At 47.8% G+C, this 21,714-nt stretch overlaps 10 protein-coding genes across 10 annotated transcripts; 4 read left to right on the top strand and 6 right to left on the bottom strand.

Annotated features, from left to right (window-relative positions):
* Positions 1 to 131: 131 nt before the first annotated feature.
* Positions 132 to 989, bottom strand: N7518_003988 (uncharacterized protein; the record flags this gene model as incomplete). Its single annotated transcript, XM_057184915.1, has 2 exons — positions 132 to 649; positions 707 to 989. 2 exons carry the CDS (start codon positions 987 to 989, stop codon positions 132 to 134), a joined length of 801 nt encoding a protein of 266 aa, XP_057041685.1.
* A 635-nt stretch (positions 990 to 1,624) lies between these two features.
* N7518_003987 (tRNA-specific adenosine deaminase) lies at positions 1,625 to 2,746 on the bottom strand (the record flags this gene model as incomplete). Its single annotated transcript, XM_057184914.1, has 1 exon — positions 1,625 to 2,746. One exon carries the CDS (start codon positions 2,744 to 2,746, stop codon positions 1,625 to 1,627), a length of 1,122 nt encoding a protein of 373 aa, XP_057041684.1.
* Positions 2,747 to 3,666: 920 nt separating this feature from the next.
* On the top strand, positions 3,667 to 3,994 carry N7518_003986 (splicing factor 3B subunit 5 family protein; the record flags this gene model as incomplete). The annotated part of the gene is made up of 2 exons (XM_057184913.1): positions 3,667 to 3,909; positions 3,983 to 3,994. The coding sequence occupies 2 exons, from the start codon at positions 3,667 to 3,669 to the stop codon at positions 3,992 to 3,994; spliced, it is 255 nt and encodes an 84-aa protein (XP_057041683.1).
* Positions 3,995 to 4,620: 626 nt separating this feature from the next.
* N7518_003985 (uncharacterized protein) lies at positions 4,621 to 6,792 on the bottom strand (the record flags this gene model as incomplete). The annotated part of the gene is made up of 1 exon (XM_057184912.1): positions 4,621 to 6,792. One exon carries the CDS (start codon positions 6,790 to 6,792, stop codon positions 4,621 to 4,623), a length of 2,172 nt encoding a protein of 723 aa, XP_057041682.1.
* Positions 6,793 to 8,706: 1,914 nt separating this feature from the next.
* N7518_003984 (uncharacterized protein) lies at positions 8,707 to 9,786 on the bottom strand (the record flags this gene model as incomplete). The annotated part of the gene is made up of 1 exon (XM_057184911.1): positions 8,707 to 9,786. The coding sequence occupies one exon, from the start codon at positions 9,784 to 9,786 to the stop codon at positions 8,707 to 8,709; it is 1,080 nt and encodes a 359-aa protein (XP_057041681.1).
* A 1,168-nt stretch (positions 9,787 to 10,954) lies between these two features.
* N7518_003983 (uncharacterized protein) lies at positions 10,955 to 11,277 on the bottom strand (the record flags this gene model as incomplete). Its single annotated transcript, XM_057184910.1, has 2 exons — positions 10,955 to 11,089; positions 11,155 to 11,277. 2 exons carry the CDS (start codon positions 11,275 to 11,277, stop codon positions 10,955 to 10,957), a joined length of 258 nt encoding a protein of 85 aa, XP_057041680.1.
* A 2,782-nt stretch (positions 11,278 to 14,059) lies between these two features.
* Positions 14,060 to 14,479, bottom strand: N7518_003982 (uncharacterized protein; the record flags this gene model as incomplete). The annotated part of the gene is made up of 1 exon (XM_057184909.1): positions 14,060 to 14,479. One exon carries the CDS (start codon positions 14,477 to 14,479, stop codon positions 14,060 to 14,062), a length of 420 nt encoding a protein of 139 aa, XP_057041679.1.
* A 347-nt stretch (positions 14,480 to 14,826) lies between these two features.
* On the top strand, positions 14,827 to 16,092 carry N7518_003981 (N-terminal C2 domain-containing protein; the record flags this gene model as incomplete). The annotated part of the gene is made up of 5 exons (XM_057184908.1): positions 14,827 to 14,839; positions 14,891 to 14,907; positions 14,962 to 14,985; positions 15,041 to 15,453; positions 15,510 to 16,092. 5 exons carry the CDS (start codon positions 14,827 to 14,829, stop codon positions 16,090 to 16,092), a joined length of 1,050 nt encoding a protein of 349 aa, XP_057041678.1.
* A 273-nt stretch (positions 16,093 to 16,365) lies between these two features.
* Positions 16,366 to 18,639, top strand: N7518_003980 (putative respiratory complex assembly protein Rmp1; the record flags this gene model as incomplete). The annotated part of the gene is made up of 1 exon (XM_057184907.1): positions 16,366 to 18,639. The coding sequence occupies one exon, from the start codon at positions 16,366 to 16,368 to the stop codon at positions 18,637 to 18,639; it is 2,274 nt and encodes a 757-aa protein (XP_057041677.1).
* Positions 18,640 to 19,450: 811 nt separating this feature from the next.
* On the top strand, positions 19,451 to 21,682 carry N7518_003979 (phosphatidylinositol-3-phosphatase YMR1; the record flags this gene model as incomplete). Its single annotated transcript, XM_057184906.1, has 2 exons — positions 19,451 to 19,945; positions 19,994 to 21,682. 2 exons carry the CDS (start codon positions 19,451 to 19,453, stop codon positions 21,680 to 21,682), a joined length of 2,184 nt encoding a protein of 727 aa, XP_057041676.1.
* Between the last annotated feature and the right edge of the window lie 32 nt (positions 21,683 to 21,714).

The raw sequence follows: 21,714 nt of genomic DNA, 5'->3' as shown, positions 1-21,714 counted from the left end.
AATAACTACCAAGTAGTGGAGGGAGGGATGGAGGGAGTAGGGGCAATTACTTACATAATTGATATCGAAAGTGAATCGCGAGTTTGAAACTCATTGAACAAATGTACCAGTATGAACCGCTCCGTTGTTCTTCAATCATCTTCAGAATCCTCAAAATTGTCACCTGCCTTCCTCATAGAATCAACCATGTGAGTTTTGAGCTCATTGACGAAGCGATCAATCTTTCCCTTGTAGCTGGCGCCAGAGTCCAAAAGGAAGTTATCATGCACACTCATATAAATGAAGACAGCAAAATGGTGACGGGTCAGCCGTTCTAGTCGCATATCTTGCCGTTGTGCTTTTGTCTTGTTGAAGACATGAAGGGTTGACAAGTAGCCTAGCTCCTTTGTCTCGCATGCGTCGTAAACCCGAGGGCCGTCCAATATCCGGCATTCGTTGTCAATAAAGTACTTGGCGAATGGAACAAGCACATCTCGGAATCCATATTGACAACCCGTTGTATCGATGATCCATGTTTCGTTCCTCTCCATCCGTTCTATCTTCAAAACCGCGTGCGGACCGCCGTACAAGTCAGGACCAGGAACAAGCCTAGTTGGAACCCGTGGCCTCCCGATATTGACGACCATGGTCTCGATTTTCAAGGATACCTCTGCTTTGTTTCAGCCATGTCTCACTTGGGTACTTAGGAGTTAGAAATGATTCTTACCTCCAAGGAGTTTTCTGGTCAAGGGACCTAAGAGTGACATGGCTGCTGTGGATTGGCTTTTCAGGAGAGCCGCTTCCTTGTGGTCGATAATGTCAGTGATGTGGTTTGGGAAGGGACCACGTTTAGATAGAGACGAAACCGGTCTTTGATTTTGATGGAGATACAGGACTCCATCTCGATACTCAATCTTGGTCAGATCCACGTCGTATACAGTCTCTCTGTATGCCAACATGGCTGCCTTCAATATCAGGGCAGCTCGGAAGAGTAATTTCCGTTGCTGCATATTCTTGCAATAGGCTTTGTGATTTGGCCAGTCCATCATCTGACACTTGTGGCTGCAGTAAAAACAACTCGAGAATCGCCGCTTTGGTATTCGGGTGCATGCGAGCAGCCCGAACACATTGTCTTAGCTTTTGTCTCACATTTTGCGCACTTGGCTAGAGCCTTCGGAGTCATCCTGAAGACAAAGCTGGAGGATGAAATCAGAGCTCTCTTGAAGAAGCGGAGTCCTCTATCGAATGTTGCTCATGGGAGTTGACATCTAAGGTGTGAAGTCGTAGCTTGGTGAGACTGGGATCAGAAAGCATGGGAGAAGAAAGATAGTGGTGAGAAGAACAAGAACAAACAATCAAAGGTGTGAGAAAAACCCTGAGACATCCCATTGTTGACATTCTCTTGGACTCATTGACACCCTGATTGATTAGATCGCGGTTTTTTGTTTGACGCCTACGGCTGCCAATCAAGAACGGTACAAACCAGTCCTCTTCTTTTCTCTCTGATAGCAAGAAGTTTTTCGAACTAACATATGGCTCTTTTTTGTTCAGACACGATATATGGGTATCTTGAGAGGGGGATACGATAGGTTTACTATATATGGCCTAGAGTAATCTTCAGCACTCTTTCATCCCCTGGACACAATCAACGCTTTCGCTTTTTGGGGTCAACCAAAACATCCAAGCCCCAAGATTCATCTCCTGCATTAGGAATCCATCCCTTGAGAACCAGTTTCGCATCCCTGATGGCCTGCATACGGATTTGCAACGGGTCTTCTAATCTGGTAGGATTTTTGAAATCCTGGTAGGTGGTTATATCTGGCATGTGTTGTTGAACTGCCTTGATATGCGAATCTTCAGTCCCCAATAGCGGTCCGGCTGGGGAGACATCAGTTGTATAGGTGCGTGGAACGGATATAGGCCCAATTTCGCGAAATAGAGACCAAAGCTTGGCTCGGGATAGAGAAGAGGCTCCACGGACACCAGGTGAGGATGCCCGGTTTCCTTGCTTCACACCGTTGATGATAGTCTCATACAAACCAGTCTTGGAACGGCAAAGAGTTGGCACTGACTTGCTGCCGGTATCCATGGTCATTACCAATGGGTGATGATACGAGGGAGCCAATACCCAAATGGCGCTCACATTCCCTGGCCTGGTCTTTTTAACATTTGTACCGGGGCTCGAAGGGTCTCCTTGCTGCTCCATAGAAGCTGCAGGAAGAGGCCCGGATTTGGGCTTGGCGAAACGCCAAAGTGCTGTCACCTCTTCACTCGGCACCGAAAGAACCTGGAATGGCCGGAATCGATATCCTGGTGTGCTTTCTTTGAAATTTGCTCCTCTAGGCCAATATCGCCCACCCAAAGCCTGCATTCGGCCATTCTCGCCAAAGGAGCGGTCACAGCCAACTTGGCTTATTTCGTCCTCAGGAAGAATCAGACCTGCTAGATAGGCGTTTTCTGTAGGAGCAATGAGGCGACTGGTCTTACAGGACAGCAAGGAGGAAACCTGCCGTAATGCAAGCTTGTCTGAGCAGGACTTGCTGCGTGTGGACTCGGCGTCCATGCGTGCTGGCTTTCGACGTACGACCCCGAGAAGAGAGAAATGGGCCCGGCCATCTAGAAGGGTCTCTGTATCTGGGAGCTCTGCGTCTTGGATTTCTGACAAAGAGCCTTCTTGCTGTGAAATCTCCCACGGTGTAGCGTCTTCTTGGGCTGCCATGCAGAGCTCCATGCTCGCATCGCCGCAGGGAGCACATGTGCAATACATGTAAATTTTGATATCAGGCCGAAGCTTAAAAGGCGGCCATTCTGTGGGTGGTGTACTAGTATTATCTTCATCCTCTTCAATCTCTCTCCTTTGTATAAATGGGGAATCTGAGATTTTCTCATTATCGAGGGTACAAGTATCATGGCCATTCGGTAATTGCTTCTCCCGAAATAGGACACTGTTGCATTCTGTCAAGAGCCAATAATTGAATGCTCGGATGGCCAATATCTCGGCGTGACAGTCATGTAGTACAAGACCCCTACAGCGTGGGATGTGAGATGCTGACAAGCATTTTGCGCCACTCCTACATGAATATCAGCTTTTTTGAATATGGGTCAGACTTGCAAGTGGGGAATTCAAAACCTACGTGACAGATATGCAGGTCAGACTTTCGGAGTGTGTGTTTTCTCCTATAAGGGAAGAGACAAAAACGTTACTATAGAACATCAAGTGTTGTGAGGATGAAGTAAAAAGCAAATGATGGACCCATCCCCTTCACACTACATGCATGGATGAGGGATGATAACCTGCTCATGGTAAGTAATGGAGCATACCTTTGACAGCTACAATACCAGTCATTGGAATCCATTCTCTCGATCCATCCGGAAATATGGTTGGTTTACTGCGTGTTGGCAGAGCGTCGAAATGTGCATGAACCAGCGATGCTATCCGGGACGGTAATGATGAACCAGATGTGTCCGCAGACATTGGATATGGTCACAGTCCGAGTAGCAATTTTCTAAACAACCAAAGGCTTTGTTGAAGGCAAAGACAGGATTGAAGAATCCCAAGATGTCCACACAGTCACGTGTCACCCATATAATGTATGCCTGAGGCATAATTAGTTCCCTTCCATCTTTCGTTCTTTCAAGTTTCCCGCGATCCTTCTCAGTCCAACGTCAACATCTCTATTCTCCACCATGGCCGACAAGCTCCGTACCATCCAGAACCTTGAGGCTCTCCAGGCCCGTTACATCGGTACCGGACACGCCGACACCACCAAGTACGAATGGACATCCAACATCCTCCGTGACAGCTACTCCTCCTACGTTGGTCACCCTCCTCTGCTATCCTACATGGCAGTCGGCATGGGCGAACCAAAAGAGAAGGTGCGCGCAATGATGCTGGAGAAAATGGTTAGAGGCGCTGGTAATCCGCCAGAGGTATGTGGCATCTTGCGGAGTTGCTCGGCATATACAAGGATGGGTTGGCTAACATGTGCTCTCCAATGATTAGACTCAAGAGTAAACCTACTAAGTGTGGCTTATTCTTGTTTTCCTTGATACCCCTTGTCGCGTCCTCGGATTTCCATACAGATCCCCGATATTCCGACCACCCCTCGATTCCTTAGGTAGGAATAACAATTCCAACTCAACATATGAAACGCTCTAAACGAACAAGGCCGTCGTATCCCTCTCTCTGGAAGTTGGTATCCCCCAGTGTTTGCCCGTGTTCTGGAACCTCGAGAATCTTTCAATTCTTGTCAGTGAGCGGACAACTTGTGATATACCCTGCCTACCACATGAAGTTATCAGCAAGTTCTGAACTACCCAACTAGCACCATGGCCTGTAGATGGCCTGAAATTGCTTGAAGAGCATCAGATTCCTCAACTGCACCCAATGCATAGGGAAAACAGCCCCAGAGCCGTATCATGGTCTGCAATATCATAATCAAATCATCATGACGATAATGTTTTGAGACATGAAGATATCCAATTCCAAAATTCATTCCGTAGAAATATGCAGTAAAAGACACAGGACAAAGTATGTCGTTATAAAATCATAGGACATGTCAGACCCTCCCGTCAAAATCAAAACAAGAAAAAAAAAACAATGTAGTATGTACAAGTCATAGAATTATGGTCATCCACCAATTAAGCAACCTCCGACTTTGCCGCCAACTTCGTATTCTCCGCCTGCAACGAAGAAACAAGATCGACCCATTTCTGGCGCTCAGAGCGAAGCTGCTTGACCTCTTTCTTGAGATTATGTACCTCCTGCTTCAAGGTATCAACCTCGGACTTGTTCTTGGACTTAGACTTCTCCGAGCGCTCCTCATCCTTTTGCTGCCTTGCTTGAATCTTCGACGCAACCTTCAGTTGGTTAGCCTCGATCTTGCGCAGCTGCTTAAGCAGCTTAGATTCTCCGTGGACATAGTGGGTGGCTGCTTTGGGGAGATGCGACGGGTCGGGGGTTGCCGTCCGCCCAGGAGATGGTTGGTCTTCATTGCTGATCTCGCTCTGCGGTTGGCCTTGGCTCTGCTGTGTGCGAGTGCTGGCAGGCCTGGAAGACCTATTCGTCGCTGCGCGCTTGCGCATCCCGGTAGTGTCACTGTCTGCCTCGCTGATGCCTTTTACTGGGGTCCCTGAGACACTAGGCGGTTGCGATGAGATCTGGAATTTGTCGATTTCGGCGCGGACTTCCTCTAGCTTGCTTTCGACCTTGCGTTTGCGGATGGCTAGCTTTGCGAGCTCCTTCTCGTTGGAACTGAGCTTGCCATTCTTTGTCATTTGGATCAGTTCCTCCGGGGACATGTTATTCGTTACCTCCTCGACGGCAGTTGCTGCTTTTTCGGAATTGGCCGAGGATAATGAAACATCGTCTTGCTCGTGGGATCTTGAAGATTCGGCGTCCAACGCTGATTTATTTTGTTGGGCAATTTCTGGACGTAGATGTCTCATTCCATCTGCATCAATGTAGGAAACCTCGTTCTCGGCTGGTAGATCACCCGATACCCTAGTGGGGGCGCCATAGCCTAGAACTTGTGGCGCGAACCGTTCCAGTCCAGTATTGAGCAAGCCAGTGACACTAGCAATCAGACCATGATGGGACTGGTCGGAGTCGCTGTCGAGTGATTCGTAATCCGAATCCGAGTCATCTTCCTGGTCGGAGTCGTATTCATTCACAGACTCCCCGGATTTAGCCTTGACGCCTGCTAAAGTATCTGCAGCTTCCGTTCCTGTGATTTCTCCTCGCTTGGGCGGCTTGTCATCTTGAAGAGCCCAATTGACGAATTTAGCGGCGTCTGTCCCCACGCTTCGTGGTGTTCCCTTGTCCACCATCCACCGCGGGATGTTCCCGCCCGGGTCACTCCTGCTGACCATGATCCATTCAACAGGATTCATTTCTTCATGTTCCTCATCCCCAGCTCCATCCTGCCCAGGTAGCCCCACAGGGCGTTGCGAATTGGAGGACGCAGAATCACTATTCTTCTTACTCCCCTGGCTAGAAGAGCTGCTCCCACTGCTGTGCTTCTTAGGAATCTCCCGAATGAGCTCGACAGACTCATACTGTCCGCGAGTGTATCCCTGCTTATGCGGGATATCGGGGTGTTCACACGGCTTAGAGATCATCATCCAGCTGCGACCTGGCTGCTTAGTTCCGCCAATTTGCAATCCAGAATCGGAATTGATGATCAATTCCACAAAATCGCGGGGAGAAGTAGGTTTGGGAAACTGCGCCGATACATGGTAAACAACTAAATGGCCCAGAACCGAACCATCATGGTCCTTGACCTCAATAGTATCCATCTTTCCTTCAGCGCCGATCCCGCGAATGCTCTTGTCAGGCGTGTGCCCCCTCTCAATCTTTCTGCGGTTTACTTTGAGCGTTTCATCGTACTCAGATGAAAGCTTCTTCCGCCATCGTGAGAATGGCATGCCCTCATGCACACTCCGTCGCCCGAACCATGAGCCCCCGCCGTCATTTGCGGAAAGTTTCCACACAGTCACTTCTAACGGGTTGTCCTTCGGTCCGCCCATCTTGAGCGGCTTCCCCCATTCCTTTTGCAGGTCTGTAATTTCCGAATCGGTCTCTCCCACTCGTGCGGATGATGGGACTATTCGTCGGTCGGAGGAATTCGGTGTGTCGTCTAATCCTGGGTAGTCGTGATTATCGGAGATTGGAGGGTCTGGAAGTGACTCCGCTATCAGGCGGCTGTCTTTGAAGATCGCGCGCAAGTAGTCACGGAGCTCGTCGGGATCCTGGGGGACTTCGTCCCATGACGTCGGTTTGAGGCATTGGAGGGCCTCGTGTAAGGTAGCCATATGTGCAGTAGGAGTGCCTAATATTTGAAGTCCTCTCCTTCTGTGATGTTATCCAAGTTGTGCCGGTAGTGCAAGTGACCTCGGGATGTCCACTTGTTTCGAGTAGCGGGGTTTGTCAGCTCGTGGTTATGCCGGGATTAGGCCACGGAGGTGGGATAAGCGGTGGCGGACACTTGGGCACCAAGATATCCGAAATTAATGAAGATTGCAATGTCTAACAATCCTCAGGTGGCTTGCTTAGGCGGAACTGGTTCTTTGTAGAAAGGCTCTAGGTTATCAATTGCTGAAGCATGAGCTGGTAAATCCCAGATGAGAGACAAATGCAACGAAATTACATGCAAAAAGACAATATCAGATAAAAGAAGCCAGATATAGATGCAAGTATAGAAAAGGAGTGACCTGTGAACGAAACACGCCGAGTCTCGATCAACTTGGATATGATGTAGGCTGGGCTGTCTTGGCGGTTGACGTTGACGTCATACACCTGGGGTAAATAACTATGTGTACACAACCAACATCATCTGGATCTTGAGACATGTATTTATATTCAGATTTTTGTTATGATGAGTCTTATTCTATTAGGAAATGCCGGACACTGTGTTTTATACTGTACTTCTGACGAATAGGTACAAATTGAGAGGAAGAAATTGTGCAAGCTCTTTTCAAAACTAAGCTAAAGAGATACATGGAAGATTTGGACAGAGCTGCTGATGGATCAACAAAAAAGACCAGGAGAAAAGGAGCAACCAGCGCAAGGGACCAGCCCCTCGACCAGACAGACCATAAAGAAGAGTATCTATCAGATCGAGCATCTGATTCTTGTTGTCGGGATAAAGAATGAAGGGCTCTTACATCCAGTGAAAGAGCCCACCGACAGACCAAGCTTGCCCAGGAATATCTAAAAACCAGCCTGGACGATAGAAGATGAATCTATCAGCCAACTATGGCCATGAGAGGTGAGTTCGTAGCGCAGAGGACGGAGATGACTGCCACTCATACCACTTGTCGCTTGGGGCGGAATGTGAAGATCCCCAGGTCACAGACCAAAGGAGGAAATCCAGTGCATCGCCCTTTGCGCTCGGGATCTGCCACAGGCGGATGTACTCGAGTCTGACAAGGGTTGAAGGCAATCTTCTCCCACACTCGTGTTGCTGATCTGCACCTCCTTGAACCAAAGATGACAAAAATGCGTGCTCCAATCAAGTATCACAGATACATGGATGAAGGTGACGCCATCGCATGAACATATCCTCTAATTCTCAGATAAAGAGAACTAGCCAGTCCAGTAACCAGTACCAGAAGGACAGACCTCGTAAGAAAGGAAGAAAACAAAGGCAGACGCTGAACCCAGTCCAGTCAGGCAACCCATACTTGCTTTCTTCCATTTCCAGGAGCTGCGGTAGAAGAATCGAAAACATAACGTTGGACATTCCACGTCCAAATTCATATCCTCCACATGCCGTGAGGCAGACCAGTCTTCATGACATATATGCGGGAACAACAAAAGAAACGAAACATAACAGAGAGCCGACCCGCCGCTTCTTAATGCAAAGAAAAATGAAAAAGAGAAAGAAAAAAGACACGCTGGCGCTAGAATCAAACATCGAAACTATCAAAACAAGCGCAGAAAAAGATAATTCTGGTTATCATGCAAAAGGCAGGAGGGAGTATCACAGATGCACAGTGTCAAATCAAAGAGAACGCCGTCAAGAATGCGAATTGTCGTTGCTTGGAATCGGGTTCCCGGTAGGGAGAGACGAGAGAGAGGAGTTGGGGAGTCAAGAAGAAACCGAAAAAATTGCGCGCGCATCTAGTCTAAGAAACGATCCACGTTTCTCGAACCCAGGTTGCATGAACCGAGGGAGCCTGGACTTGAGATGGTCGACATCACCGAGTCTACTCAGGAGGGTTGAGCTAGACGATCGTGCCATACGGTAGCGGAGCAAAGTCGGCCCAGCTAAAGCCCCCCATGTTGAAAGCTGTGCTGCAGGGTTGTACAAGCATGCTCGGGAATATGCTTGGGAACATGGTCGGCAACGGGAGCGGACTGATGGCGGCTGACGTGGTCGGCATGCAGGTAGTTGGCATACAGGTGGTTGGTAGGCAGTTGTAGGTCTGGAACGGCGAAGGAGTGAAGGGTTGGCTGTAAGACGGGGTCGGTGAGGCAAGTTGGGCATCACTGAAACTGAGACTAGCCCAAAGATTCGGATTAGAATCACCCGTGGTGGCCGGGTTGGGGCTGGGCGACAGTACTTTCCACGACTCGAGTGGCGCTTGTTGGGGCACCGGGTTTTGCCACCAGTTTTCCGGGCCTGTCGAACTAGGCAGGAGAGGAATTGGGCGCATGACATCCACCACTGGAGGTGAAGGGGCAACCAGTGGCACAAAGAGCTTGCCGATGGCTGCCTTTGCTTCGTCGCTGCGACCGCTTAGTAGCTCTCCGGCGCCGTCTTCTTCTAGCCCCTCAAGTGCCTGGGCATTGGCACGGTAGACAAACTTGTTGGCTGCTTGAACAAACTCCTCCTGTAACCTCTTCAGCTCACCGTGCTTTCCTGGCCAGTCGTATGTGTTGGCGGCGGCATCCACTGAGTAGACATCCTTGTGAAAATCAACCAGGGATTCGATGGTTTCCGGAGTCAACTTGAAAACCACCTCGTTGCGGGAGACCATGTCGACATGTACAACATAGGCCTCCATGTGAATCATTTGGTGGCTGTGCAGGGATTCCCAAAGCTGGTTCTCATTCTTCTCTAGCTCTGCCTGGGGGGCCTTGGTGAACATCATGGAACATAGAGTCCAGATTGCATTTTTCGACGAAAGTGTTTCCGTCAAACACCGGGTATGCTGGGTGACATTGTTCAAAGGACGCTTGACCCGGTTAACTCGCTTCAGGGTGGCCGTCAACCAAGGCTCAACCTTGGTATTCAACACGACATTCGGGGATGATCGCGGCGCAAAAGCAGCGGCAGAAGATGGGAGTAAGATTGTTTGCATTATGACACTGTGCGAAAGGTGATACGTCCGGCGTTGGTATAGTTGATATAAATGAATGTAGAATATAGAACATAAATCATAAAGGCGACATTCGCCCACACAAGAAGTTTTGGATTTTTTTTGAGATTGGGTTGATATGTCGAGTAATCCAGTATTAAAGTGCGGGCGAATGCGCAAAAAGAACAGTAATTATAATATAAAAGAAAGGAGATGACATGAAAGTCAGTCAAGAGTGAGGTTATAGAAGAAAAGAGGGAAGTTAAGAAGAATAATAATTAAGAGGGGGACCATAAGCGGAGATTTAATGGCCACAATAATATGTTAATTTTTCTATTTTTTTGGCTCTTAGGACATATTAGGAAAAAAAAAACATATAAACCAAGTTTTCTACGGTATTATTCTGGTATGCAGCTTGATGGAGTCAATGTCAGTGTACGGAGTACGGAGTACGTACATACACATCTCGGACTCCCCGATCTGCAACCTGAAGACTCAGTGGCGATAATACCACTTGAAACGGTTCAAAATGCGCGACATCTAAACGTTTCATCAAATTTGACAGGTTGACTCGCACAGTGCCAGTCTCACCCGTTGCACGTCCATTTGGCCAGAACAGCTGCATGGTGCCCTAAACTGCAACAGCTAAGCCCCAATGATCCATGGAAACGGCCGTGAACAGAAAGAAACAGGAAGATTTGAGTCTCCATAGATCATCTAGAGCGATCAAGTTACTATCTACAACTAGCGGGGACTTAAAATATACATTTCTCAGCTGGGCGATGTGCATATTTCAGTGTGCGCCAAGATCTACACATCGTTAAAAAAGATACAGGATCCTCAACACTAAAGATTCCACGCTTGGGTGAAGACTCTAATTTAAATTTGGCTGCAGGCCAAGCCTTAGTCTCGATCCCATTTATTTTGTGTTTCAATATCGTTTGTGCTTCAATATCCAACTGGATATTAGCCTTGGAGAAGAGAAAATAATACTCCAAGGTTTACTGTATTAACAAATTACACGAAACACATCCATAACAACCATATCAGCCATATCAAGGTTTTTTTGGACCTATCGAGTGCCGCTAGGACGATACAGACTACAGAGTCCGAAGTCGTAGACCTCAGCTGATGGAGGGTCGACCAAGCGTGGGGCAGAGCCCGTCTTGAGTCACTTCAGGGCTGGGATTCGCTGAGACCAACCGAGTCCGGCCAATGCACAGGAAGCTGGGATCCCTGCTACGATCTGCCATTGGGCTGAGCCTCCATTGCCAGACTTTGGGTCGGCGCCACTAGCCTTCACGTACTGAAATACCGTTTCCTATTGTTTTCTCGTCCACATGATTCATGTCTTCAATGATCTCATCTTACTCTGTACTCCGCAGGCGCCTCTGCCTCTTCCCTAAAATGGAATCCCTGCTGCATATGAGTTCGGTCACATGGTCTTGTGTGGGTGTATGAGGGTTCGCTTTGAGTCGGATGAGGTTTCGTCATTGTTATTGTGTATCTATAGAGTAGCATGGCCTAACGATATGCGACCGAGGTCGCTTTTCCTAAAATAGATATGAGGCGGTGCAATTTACTCGCCACGTTGTGGCGGATATCTCCGGCCCCACATGTACATATGCAAAGCCCTAGTTACTACGGAGTAGTAGAAACTTACTACTCCGTATATTTTCTTGCCTCCCTCTGTCCACTTCACTTGTCTTGCTGAAAACCCACTGGAGAAGAGGTATGAGTTGGCAAGAGTTGAGAGCTGGAATCTCAGGTAGATCTTAACCACATCCACAGTCAGGCGGGTACTGAAACCCAGCTCTATCAAGCCTAGTTTCATAATTGTCAAGGCTGCCATCAAGTTGGAATATTGACATCACTGCACTATAAACGGAGTGATATCTGAGATCCATTATATTTTGCAGACCGCATCTGTTATGACTCATATGTGTGCCGATGATGTTCGATTTGAAACGAAGCCAGACAATGCTCTAATATTGGACGCGATACCGTTCGTTGGACAAACTCCTAGGTGAATCCGGAATAAACCATTGCTTTTAGCTATGCTAAGCAACTGCTTTACTATGACTTATGCTTTTGGAATATACCCAAGGGGCTTATTCATGAATGAGTGGTACACTTGATCATGAATACCGTGACTCACAAATCATTGTTCATTTTGTAACAGCCCTGATAGAATTTCGTTTCTTCTTCCTAGACATCCCCTATTGTTGGGTAGTACTCAAACCTCCGAGTAATGCGTTTGGCTGTGTTGAAAATCTCCGAACATTTTTTATGCTAGTTGGCAGCCTTGGAAACAAAGCGCCTTACCAAAAAGTCAGGTCGGAAAATATGGTAACAACATCGCTACTGAGAAAGCGTAAAAATATCTTTCGTAGCATTGAACATTGTGGCGTTGATGACTACTCTTTTATGAAAAGCGTGTACATAATATTGACTCGGTGAGCATAAATTGTAGCTTTCTATACATTTAGATTTTTCAGTTGGTCCCTATAGCTCCGAAGAGCAGTTCTTCGACAAATTACCACTTGATACATTACATCAACGAATACATATATTGAGCCTCATCGTTCATGTCTCACCAGTAAGGTATGGCTTGTCGCTTCCTCATAGTATAGCTCTACCTGTTATATCTCTTCGGCCTTAATAACTCCCTCTAGCTGTGGTCATGAGATGGCATATCTCTTGGTGGCGCTTCACACAAACGTCTGTATAATGTGTTGAGGGCCATAGCCTTACACCTTGTTCTCAATCATTGTTAGGTTATATTCTACTACGGAGTAGGCGAGTTGACACATATTCCTACGATGACGCAAACTATGTAGCAATGCGGGAACCGTGTATCCAGCATCGAATGACTGTTGGAGCTTTTCTTTTCAGCGTAGGGGAGCATAGAGTGGCCGAGTACCGTATGAGGATGTAATTCCAAAAATAAGAAAAGCATAGCGAGTGAGGAAACGATCGTCAGATAAACATATGAAGAGAAGATTGTCACACAATGGGGCTCTCCGGGATAAAGTTAAGAGAAGGGTAGGAACTACACGAGGAACAATAGATAGTTATAGAGATACATTGTTGTTCTCTCCGCAGCTCTATATACTCACCCGCCTCATGGGGGAGCATATACCAAGGTCAAAGATGTCATTATTAAGGAACGAATCACGTAGACCGGAAACCCTCAGCAAGGCTGAACGAAACATAGTGAGGATAGTGAACTTGAAACACTATTGATCGAAGGGTGTGGTTCATTTTCTCACTGAGATACGCTTATCGTAGGGCCCGACACTGTCCTTCCTGGCTTGATTTAATGCATCGTCTCGTTAGACGAAACCAGCGGTCAAGTGCGATATCTGCTCAGTACATTAAGTCAAACGAGATTAATACCATCAAGCAAGAAAGCAACCATAGTGCAAAATACGCAAACCAAGCGAGATGCTAAATCTGCAAGTCGTAAAATCCAGCATCGCTATTCGTGGCTCCCGTAAGTCTAAGCAACTAGCTTCAGACAGTGGACGGATCGATTGACGACATATGAACCCTAACCTCACCGGCGGCTTGGGAGGTCATAGACAGCCCACTCGAAACCGTGAACACGGAACGAAAAAGCGTAGTTCTCCGCCGGCATCGGGTCCAATCACCCCATTCCCACTGACATCCCTGGTTGTACATAGGAAAGTCCTCTGCATGGTCTATGTTTTCACAGCCTTCGTATACGTCTAAACAGAACATCTCAAAACATGTCGGGGTGTTTTATTGATGCTGTTTGAATTTCCGACGATTTGATCTGGATGGGTTGCTATTTAGATGGGAGAATTATTTGACATGTGATGATAGCTCTTCGATTTCCATGAGTTGGTATTGTGCGCGAGAGGCGTTTATCATTGTTCTGAAATTCCCCAAAGAGTCGAGTGACGTTCGCTTCAAGATGTTGCAATTGGATTGGAGAGCCCATTGGCATAGTGTTCAAGCGAACTCTCACACGGATAGACATAGGCGCAAATGTTCCTTAGCTTGCCTGCCTCCCCACATTTAAACCAAACAGACATGTTCTTTCCAAAGAATTGTTGACAATGATATGATCCATAGTGAGTGACGGGGTAGTTGCCTTCACAGGAATTATAGATGAAGAGTTCTTTCGAGCTAAAAACGAATTGAGTTTCTTTTGTGAAGCGTAGGCTGTCCGCCAGAAAAGGTGACAATAATGTGAAGAAAGCCTTGGTTTTTCCTTTGTCGTCTGAATGGTTTAGAAGAAATGCTGCTGTCACCTCCCTCGAGACGGAATGTCCGATGCCTTGGTCTCTTGAAACTTGGACACGACCTTCATCTCGGTGTCGCGTTCCTTGACCTTTTTGTCCATGGATTTTTGAACCTCCTCTCGTTTCCGTTCCGCAGTCTCAATCTTCTCTTTCACCTCTTTGGCAATTTCTTCCTGCGCATGGAGCGCTGCCTCGCGTGTTTTGTATTGTTCTTCCAGTTGCATAAGCTCAGTTTGGTAATCCCGATGTTTGATTGGTTGGCATGTTACTGGGTCATAGCAATATGATGGCAGTGCCCCTTTTGGAACTTTTATTTCGGTGAGATCAGGGTGGATTGGGGTAACGCGGGTTGTTGAATCCAAAGGGACTGTTGCGGCTTCGGCAGGAAGAGATGAAGCGGGAGGAGTAGGCTCGGGTTTCACCATCGTCGTGGAGCGATATAAGGTTGAAACAAATGGTACTATTTCGCAAGCAACAGGTATTGATCGCCTGAGACTTTGGGAGAAGAGGTGAGATGAATATTGGCGAGTCTGGTTATTGATTCTGCCATGTTATGACACTTCACCGCCCATAATGTCCACGGTGTATGCGGGGAGGACTCTTAGCCAATTTGACGACGCTATCACTGCTTGGCATTTGATATTCATGCTAGTTGAGTTTCTTCTCAGCCCCAGACCGAGATATTTCCTCGAGGTCGGTCCTGAGTGGACCAGTTGATGTGCTTGTGGCATCTGAGTTCCCACAAGCTTGAGCCGGTGACGTGACCGTTAACATGCAGGCATTTGGTATGTTCCTCTATGCCTGTTGATTGATGTAAGCTAACACACTCACCATAGTCCCCAAGAATAGACGAGTAAGTTAACCAATAAAGCCGACTGAAGTACATCTGTAACTGACTCTGCTACAGCCTAGGTTCGAGCTCATTCTAAGGGTATGCATTATACACAGACCGTCGAAATGTTATTAAGATTTCTGACCTTAAAAAGATCATCGATATCAATAACGTCCCCTTGGGCAACAGCGTTGCTTTTGTGCGATGGCGATTGCCATCGTCAAGCTCCACTGAACACCAAGGCTACACAGAGAAAGCAACTCTATTAGATCACCGCGCTTACTGGGGTTATGAGAAATGCCTTCAAGTAAGGCTTACAATTGACAGGACATCAATTCTTCAGGAGTGTGAACTCAATTTTGAAGTCATACAGGAGTTCACCTCGCCGCCCATGTCCGAAAAGAGCGTGCTGGGCAAAATCAAACTCAATCTTGCTGAATATGTGGAAAAAACAGAGGAAGACGAAGGGATCATTCGGCGATACCTGATGCATGAAAGTAAAGTGAACAGTACTGTCAAGATTGGGATCGCGATGCGTCAGCTAGAAGGAGACCGCAACTTCACGACGTAAGTGAAGCCCTAAACTTATTTCTGACCCACACTCTCAATGCTGATTACAAAAGACCACATCTGAAATCTGCCACCGTCTTTGGAGGAATCGCCGGAGTTGTTCAATCCACCGACCAGCCCGTCAACGCCGATGAATTTGGCCAGCTGCCGTCTATTGACAGCAAGAGCCGGGAGACTGCAGATATGCAAGACATGTATCGGCGCACCTTAGCAGCGTCGTGGTCTTCCAGAGCCGGTGATCTGCCTGCTGATCAGTTGGTTGAAGAGTTGTTTGCTGGAAGTTCTTGCTGGAACAACGATGCACACAATTCCCACGCTGGCATCTCAGCGGGCGATCGCCGTGATATCCTATTGACAACAGAGACGGCCCCACGACAAAGCCGGTCTGGCAAAAAATTGTCTCCAAGTTTCGAGCGGCGCCCTAAGAGTTCTTCCAGCAATCGCTCACATAGGAGCAGTAAGACCCCAGAGTCTCTCGCTGCGCTTGGGCATCAGAAAAAGGGTGGAAGCATCGAGCAGCAGTTGTATGAGGGGGTCATGGGTCGGGCATGGAAGGTGCCAGATACAAATAATGAGCTTTCTGAGTTCGATGTAAGAGAGGACTTGCGCAGCTGGGAAGTTGTACCAAAGGAATGAATTCTACATACCTTTCTGCGTTACTTATTAGCATATGGTTTGAATCATCTACTTTAGATAAACCCTTTCGCACAGAATTAGGAGAGATATCTGAGAGAGCGTTGTCCTACATAATCAAAGTTTTTGTTGAAAATCGTACACATAGTAGATAGGGAATTCTGCCTGAGGCAGGAATTATTTTCTTATCGCGGCCTAGCGCCCCGATTATCGCCGGAGAAAAGCGATCACAGATATTTGCCTTCACCAGGTTTGCAATAGACCTATTGTTCTGTCATGCTTCGACGCCCCACAGGGAACAAGCTGGGGCTTCTGAGCTTCCAGTCGCTTTCATATCGGAGACCATTATTGTCATACCCACACGCCGTTCTTCCCCGATACCAGAGTAACTGGAGTCGCGATGATGAACGCGACGCTTTCGATGGCCCCAAATCCGAACGAAACCGCGAACCGAAAGATAATGGAAAACGTGAAGCAGGCACGTTTACATTGGATGTGGATACGCTTGGAAAGCCAGGGCAAATAGTTGTTGTGCCTTCCCGTCGCCGCCGAATGTTGAATCGCAATCGCAACAAAAAGCCCGAGAATGAATATGGCGGCACAATCAGCACCATGTTGGACGAACTTAACGAGGAGAACTCATCGCCCAGCGATAAGTCAGTCCATGAAAGAATTGATGAGATTCGTGGATCATATCAAGTAGGACAGATCTTGCCTGCTGCCGATCTCAAGGCATTGTGGTCAAAATTAGCTTCCTCTTTCACATACAAGCAATTGTCGGAGTTTATTTCAGAGTACAACCGCAATTCTGTGATAGAAGAGAAAGGTTGGACATGGGGGTCAAGTAACTCCAAATCGTTATTGGGAAAGACCAAGGGCTTCAGGGGAAAATCCCGGGCTGCAGAGACGATCGTTCGGAATTGTTGGCAGCTGGTGGCTGATGGCGAGCGTGGCCAGCTGGAATTCCGCATACCAGCTCAATTCATATCCTTGCTTCTCCATGCCGAGCATTTCTCTTTCCATGAGCTAGCTAGTCTCCATGGCTGTGGTATTGATGTCACACAATCTGCGGGCCTGGTATCACTTACTGGCAAGCGAGATGATTGTGAGTCTGTGCACGAGATTATCATTGATGCCACTGGCAGAATTCGCGAGGATGATGTTGGAATCAACCCATATATTCATGGAGATGGAATAAGTCAAGTTTTTACACCAGACTTTTTGGAATGGGTCAACAGCACACACGGTGTATTTGTGGAACACCGAGCACACAGACCACCACAAAAGATTCTCTATCTTAACGAGAATAAGTTGGGAGCAGATAATGCGCGGAGGACCTTGAACTTGGCCTTATCTAACACTACATCTCCATCGACGCCATTTTCAACATATTTACCTGCTTCGGAACTTGCCAGTGCTTATAGCTACAAACCAGAAACTCATGCTTCGTGGTTCGAGCAGCAAAAGTCTTGGTTCCGCTGGGCAATGTCTTCCAGTCAAAACGCGGAGGCGGAATCCCTTGAAACCCCTTTCTTCGACAAGCATCAAACACGACTCTCAGATGAACTATTGAAGCTTCTCCGGGTTACTCCTCCGAAGAACGGTTTAGTCGCCGGTTTGCATGAATCCGTGACAGCCGTGGTTGGGAAATGCCTTTTTATGCAAAAGCCCTCTTTCGATGATACAGCCATCAGTCCGGCACAGCTAGGGAGACTCTCCCTTCCACGGGCTTTCACAAACGACGTACCTCTGGTGTCGCGTTTCATCAACTCACTCACGCCTATTCGCCCGAAGAACGAGGCACAGCTATATCGACTTCGATTGTCTCCAACCTCCAACGCAGCATCCCCACCGGAACTCGAAATTGAGATAGCCGTGAATTCAAACCTGGATGGCGTGGACGTCCACAGCGTAAAGGCTATCCTCGCCACAAACAGCGTTGACTACTTGCTTCCGGAAAATGGTCTGGACCTGCGTTTCACACGAACTATCTCCCAAGACCTCTTGTATAAGTCATCTCCCAACTCAGAACACCCGCAAAGCTCCTCTGAGCACCTCTTCCCCGAGACTTCCTTTTCGCTCCCGATCCAAGTAATGCTGCAAAGCATTAAAACCTCACTCCAGGGCTCGATCGTCAACAGTGGAGCTTCGCAAGGTCCTGTTCACATTCCTATATTTTGCAACATCATCCTTCCCTGTGATCTTGTTCATCAGCCTGCCTCGCAAAAAACCAAATCCAAGAAGTCAGACGAATCAATGGCAGAGAACAGCGTCGCTGTGGAATACATGTTCCCTCCACTCAGCGACATTCGAGGCGCCGTTATCCAAAAGTACAACTTTGATGGACGGCCGCTTGACTACCGGTATTACGAAAGCGGTTCGTTCCTTGCTGCTCGGACAAACGAGGTCTCTCTGGGTATGCAGATTCCTCAAATTGACTTGGCCGCAGGGAATGACCACTCCGAGCAGCTTGATCATGAGTTCCATTCGTTCTACAACGCGGCATGTGACATGGCATTCAAAATCCACGGCAAAAGATACGTGGATTAATAGCATGGGTCACTTCTATTTTGAATTTGTACAGCGTGCATCAACGGCCATCATGGCGGCGTCTTGGGTTTGTATTTACTGTACATTATGTAAAATATATATGCTCTAGACACGGATTATGCTTTGGCTTTTAATCTATATAGGCCGAGATTTCTCATTTGAAATTAATCTATTCTGACCGGGTATAGCAAAAATGCATAGAACATAATTGCGGAGCGAAGCGAGAAGCTATGCGGTGAAAAGTCATCGGCTAACTTTGGCAGAATAACACAACCGGCGGAAAAAATAGACTTACCATACCTAGAGAATGAACCATCATTATTTTCTCCAGAGCTTCTATAGTCACACTTTACGTAGCATTAGAAGTTAGAATCAGTCGTTTTGCTCTGCAACGACTATCGGGCGGCCGCAGGCCGTCCAGATCCCTCGTATGGTTTGTACGTTGTAGGCGTGACCTTGGTGAGGCCCCACAGCCGATCAAGGCCCGTGACGTGTAACACCACTCATCCCAACTACATGTACTCTGCGCGCCTCACGATAACTCCAAGGCGGCCCAGGCAGGTGCTTGTAACTGAGTAGTCGCCCCAATTGATTGCAGACCCACATTAAATTATATATACCTATATTGATCCATCTCACTCGTGATCACTGCTGCCCTCCGATTCTCCGCTTCTCCTGTCCTACTGTTCCCCTCACCCAGCATATTCATCATGAAGACCATGCGCCAGTGATTTATACGGCATGGAGAAAACACGGATTGCTAAGGTTCGAAAAACATATCTTGAGTGCCACCACAGACCAATCACTGACCATGTCACTCCAGGTTGACAATGTGACCTTGGCTCGCCGCGGAGAGCAGGTCGATGGCACCCTCCATCTAACCCCTCACCACCTCATATTTTCGCACACCCCCCCAATCTCACCAGAAGACCAGATAAAGGGCGCCATAACAAGACCCAGAGAGCTGTGGATCACATACCCTATCATCGCTTTCTGCACCCTGCGGCCAGCTCCCGCCGCTTCCCGTCAGCTCTCTTCTATCCGCCTCCGATGCCGAGACTTCACATTCGTTTGTTTTTACTTTGTAAATGAGCACAAAGCACGAGATGTATTCGAGAGCATCAAACAGTGGACGTGCAAATCGAGTCGTATTGATAAGCTTTACGCCTTTAGCTATCAGCCTCCCCCGCCAGAAAAGGAGTTTAATGGGTGGGAGCTGTATGACCCGCGCAAGGAATGGGCACGCCAGGGCTGCTTGGACGAAGGGAAAGCATGGCGTCTTTCAGAGATCAACATGAACTACGAGGTATGCTCGCACAAATTAGTCCAAATGTGCTCTACTAACACATTTAAGTTCTCCCCTACATATCCCGCTCTCATACCCGTACCTTGTTCCATCTCCGACAATACACTTAATTACGCAGGACGCTATCGATCTCGAGCAAGAATCCCTGCCCTCACATACTTTCACCCTGTCAATAATTGCACCATTACTAGAAGCTCACAGCCGCTGGTCGGTGTCCGCCAGAACCGAAGCATTCAAGACGAAAAGCTTCTGTCCGCTATCTTCTTGACTTCTCGCTCTGAGCGGCCATTGGCGAGTTTCTCGGCCACGGAGAAAGAAACGGATTTTAGCAGCCCGGGGATGAACCAGGTGATAGTCCCCGAATTCACCAATGCCGAGGAACTCGAGGACGACCTGTTAGCTGCTACAAGTGGCGATTCTGAAGATCATCGCTCGATATATGGCGCTCAGCAGTCTAATCTGATAGTGGACGCACGCCCTACGGTGAATGCATTTGCCATGCAGGCTGTTGGACTTGGATCAGAGAACATGGACAACTACAAATTCGCTACCAAGGCATATCTTGGTATTGACAATATCCACGTCATGCGAGACTCGCTGAACAAAGTGATCGATGCTTTGAAGGACTCAGATGTTACTCCATTAGGGCCAAATCGTGACCAGCTAGCGCGCAGCGGCTGGTTGAAGCACATTGGCGGGATCTTGGACGGAGCCAGGCTGATCACTCGTCAAGTTGGTCTCACTCATTCTCATGTTTTGATCCACTGCTCTGATGGCTGGGATCGCACGAGTCAGCTCAGTGCGCTGAGCCAGATTTGTTTGGATCCTTACTTCCGGACGCTGGAGGGATTCATGGTGCTGGTAGAGAAAGACTGGCTTTCATTTGGACACATGTTCCGACACCGGTCTGGTCATTTGAACAGCGAGAAATGGTTCCAGATTGAAAATGAACGCATCGGTGGAGACCCCAATCGTGCATTTGGTGACGGCGGGGGTGCAGGCAAGGCCATTGAAAATGCATTCCTTAGTGCCAAAGGATTCTTTGGTCGAGACAACAATAGCCGTGACTCTTTGCCGGACTTGGATGGAGAGCTTCAAACCTATGACTCTGACACTCCTGCGAAGAAGCCTACTATACCGCGCTCGGGAGTGCCCGAGAAGGAGATAACCAAGCCAAAAGAGACGAGCCCTGTGTTCCATCAGTTCTTAGACGCAACATATCAGCTGCTTCATCAATATCCGACACGATTTGAGTTTAATGAGCGTTTCCTGCGACGACTTCTTTATCATCTCTACTCCTGTCAATATGGCACATTTTTGTTCAACAACGAGAAAGAACGCGTGGATTGGAAAGCCAGTGAACGAACCCGTAGCGTTTGGGATTATTTCCTCGCTCGCAGGGAACAATTCACGAACCATCTGTATGACCCTGTCATTGATGACAATCAGCGCGGCAAGGAACGACTTATATTTCCCCGGGTCAATGAAACACGGTGGTGGAATGAGGTATTCGGTCGAACAGATGCGGAGATGAACGGCCCCCGTTCCTCATCGGCACCCAGTGATATCCCGGAAAGTACGGTGTTGACTGGTATTGAGACTGCAAGGCCAGATAGTGCTGTCAAAACGACTGATGTCTCGGGGATGGCAGCTGCTGTGACGTCGGGTGTATCTAAGCTTGCATTCCCAGCGGAGCGCACCGATAAACCGACCGAGTTAGAAGTAGAGATGCAATGAACGAGATAATCAAAGGAATCAGATATGATTTG

This window comes from Penicillium psychrosexuale, assembly GCF_028828465.1.
Source record: "Penicillium psychrosexuale strain IBT 29551 chromosome Unknown utg000003l, whole genome shotgun sequence".
NCBI classification, from domain to species: domain Eukaryota; kingdom Fungi; phylum Ascomycota; class Eurotiomycetes; order Eurotiales; family Aspergillaceae; genus Penicillium; species Penicillium psychrosexuale.
Note: the sequence above shows the minus strand (reverse complement) of the source record. Positions and strands in the feature narration are given on the sequence as shown.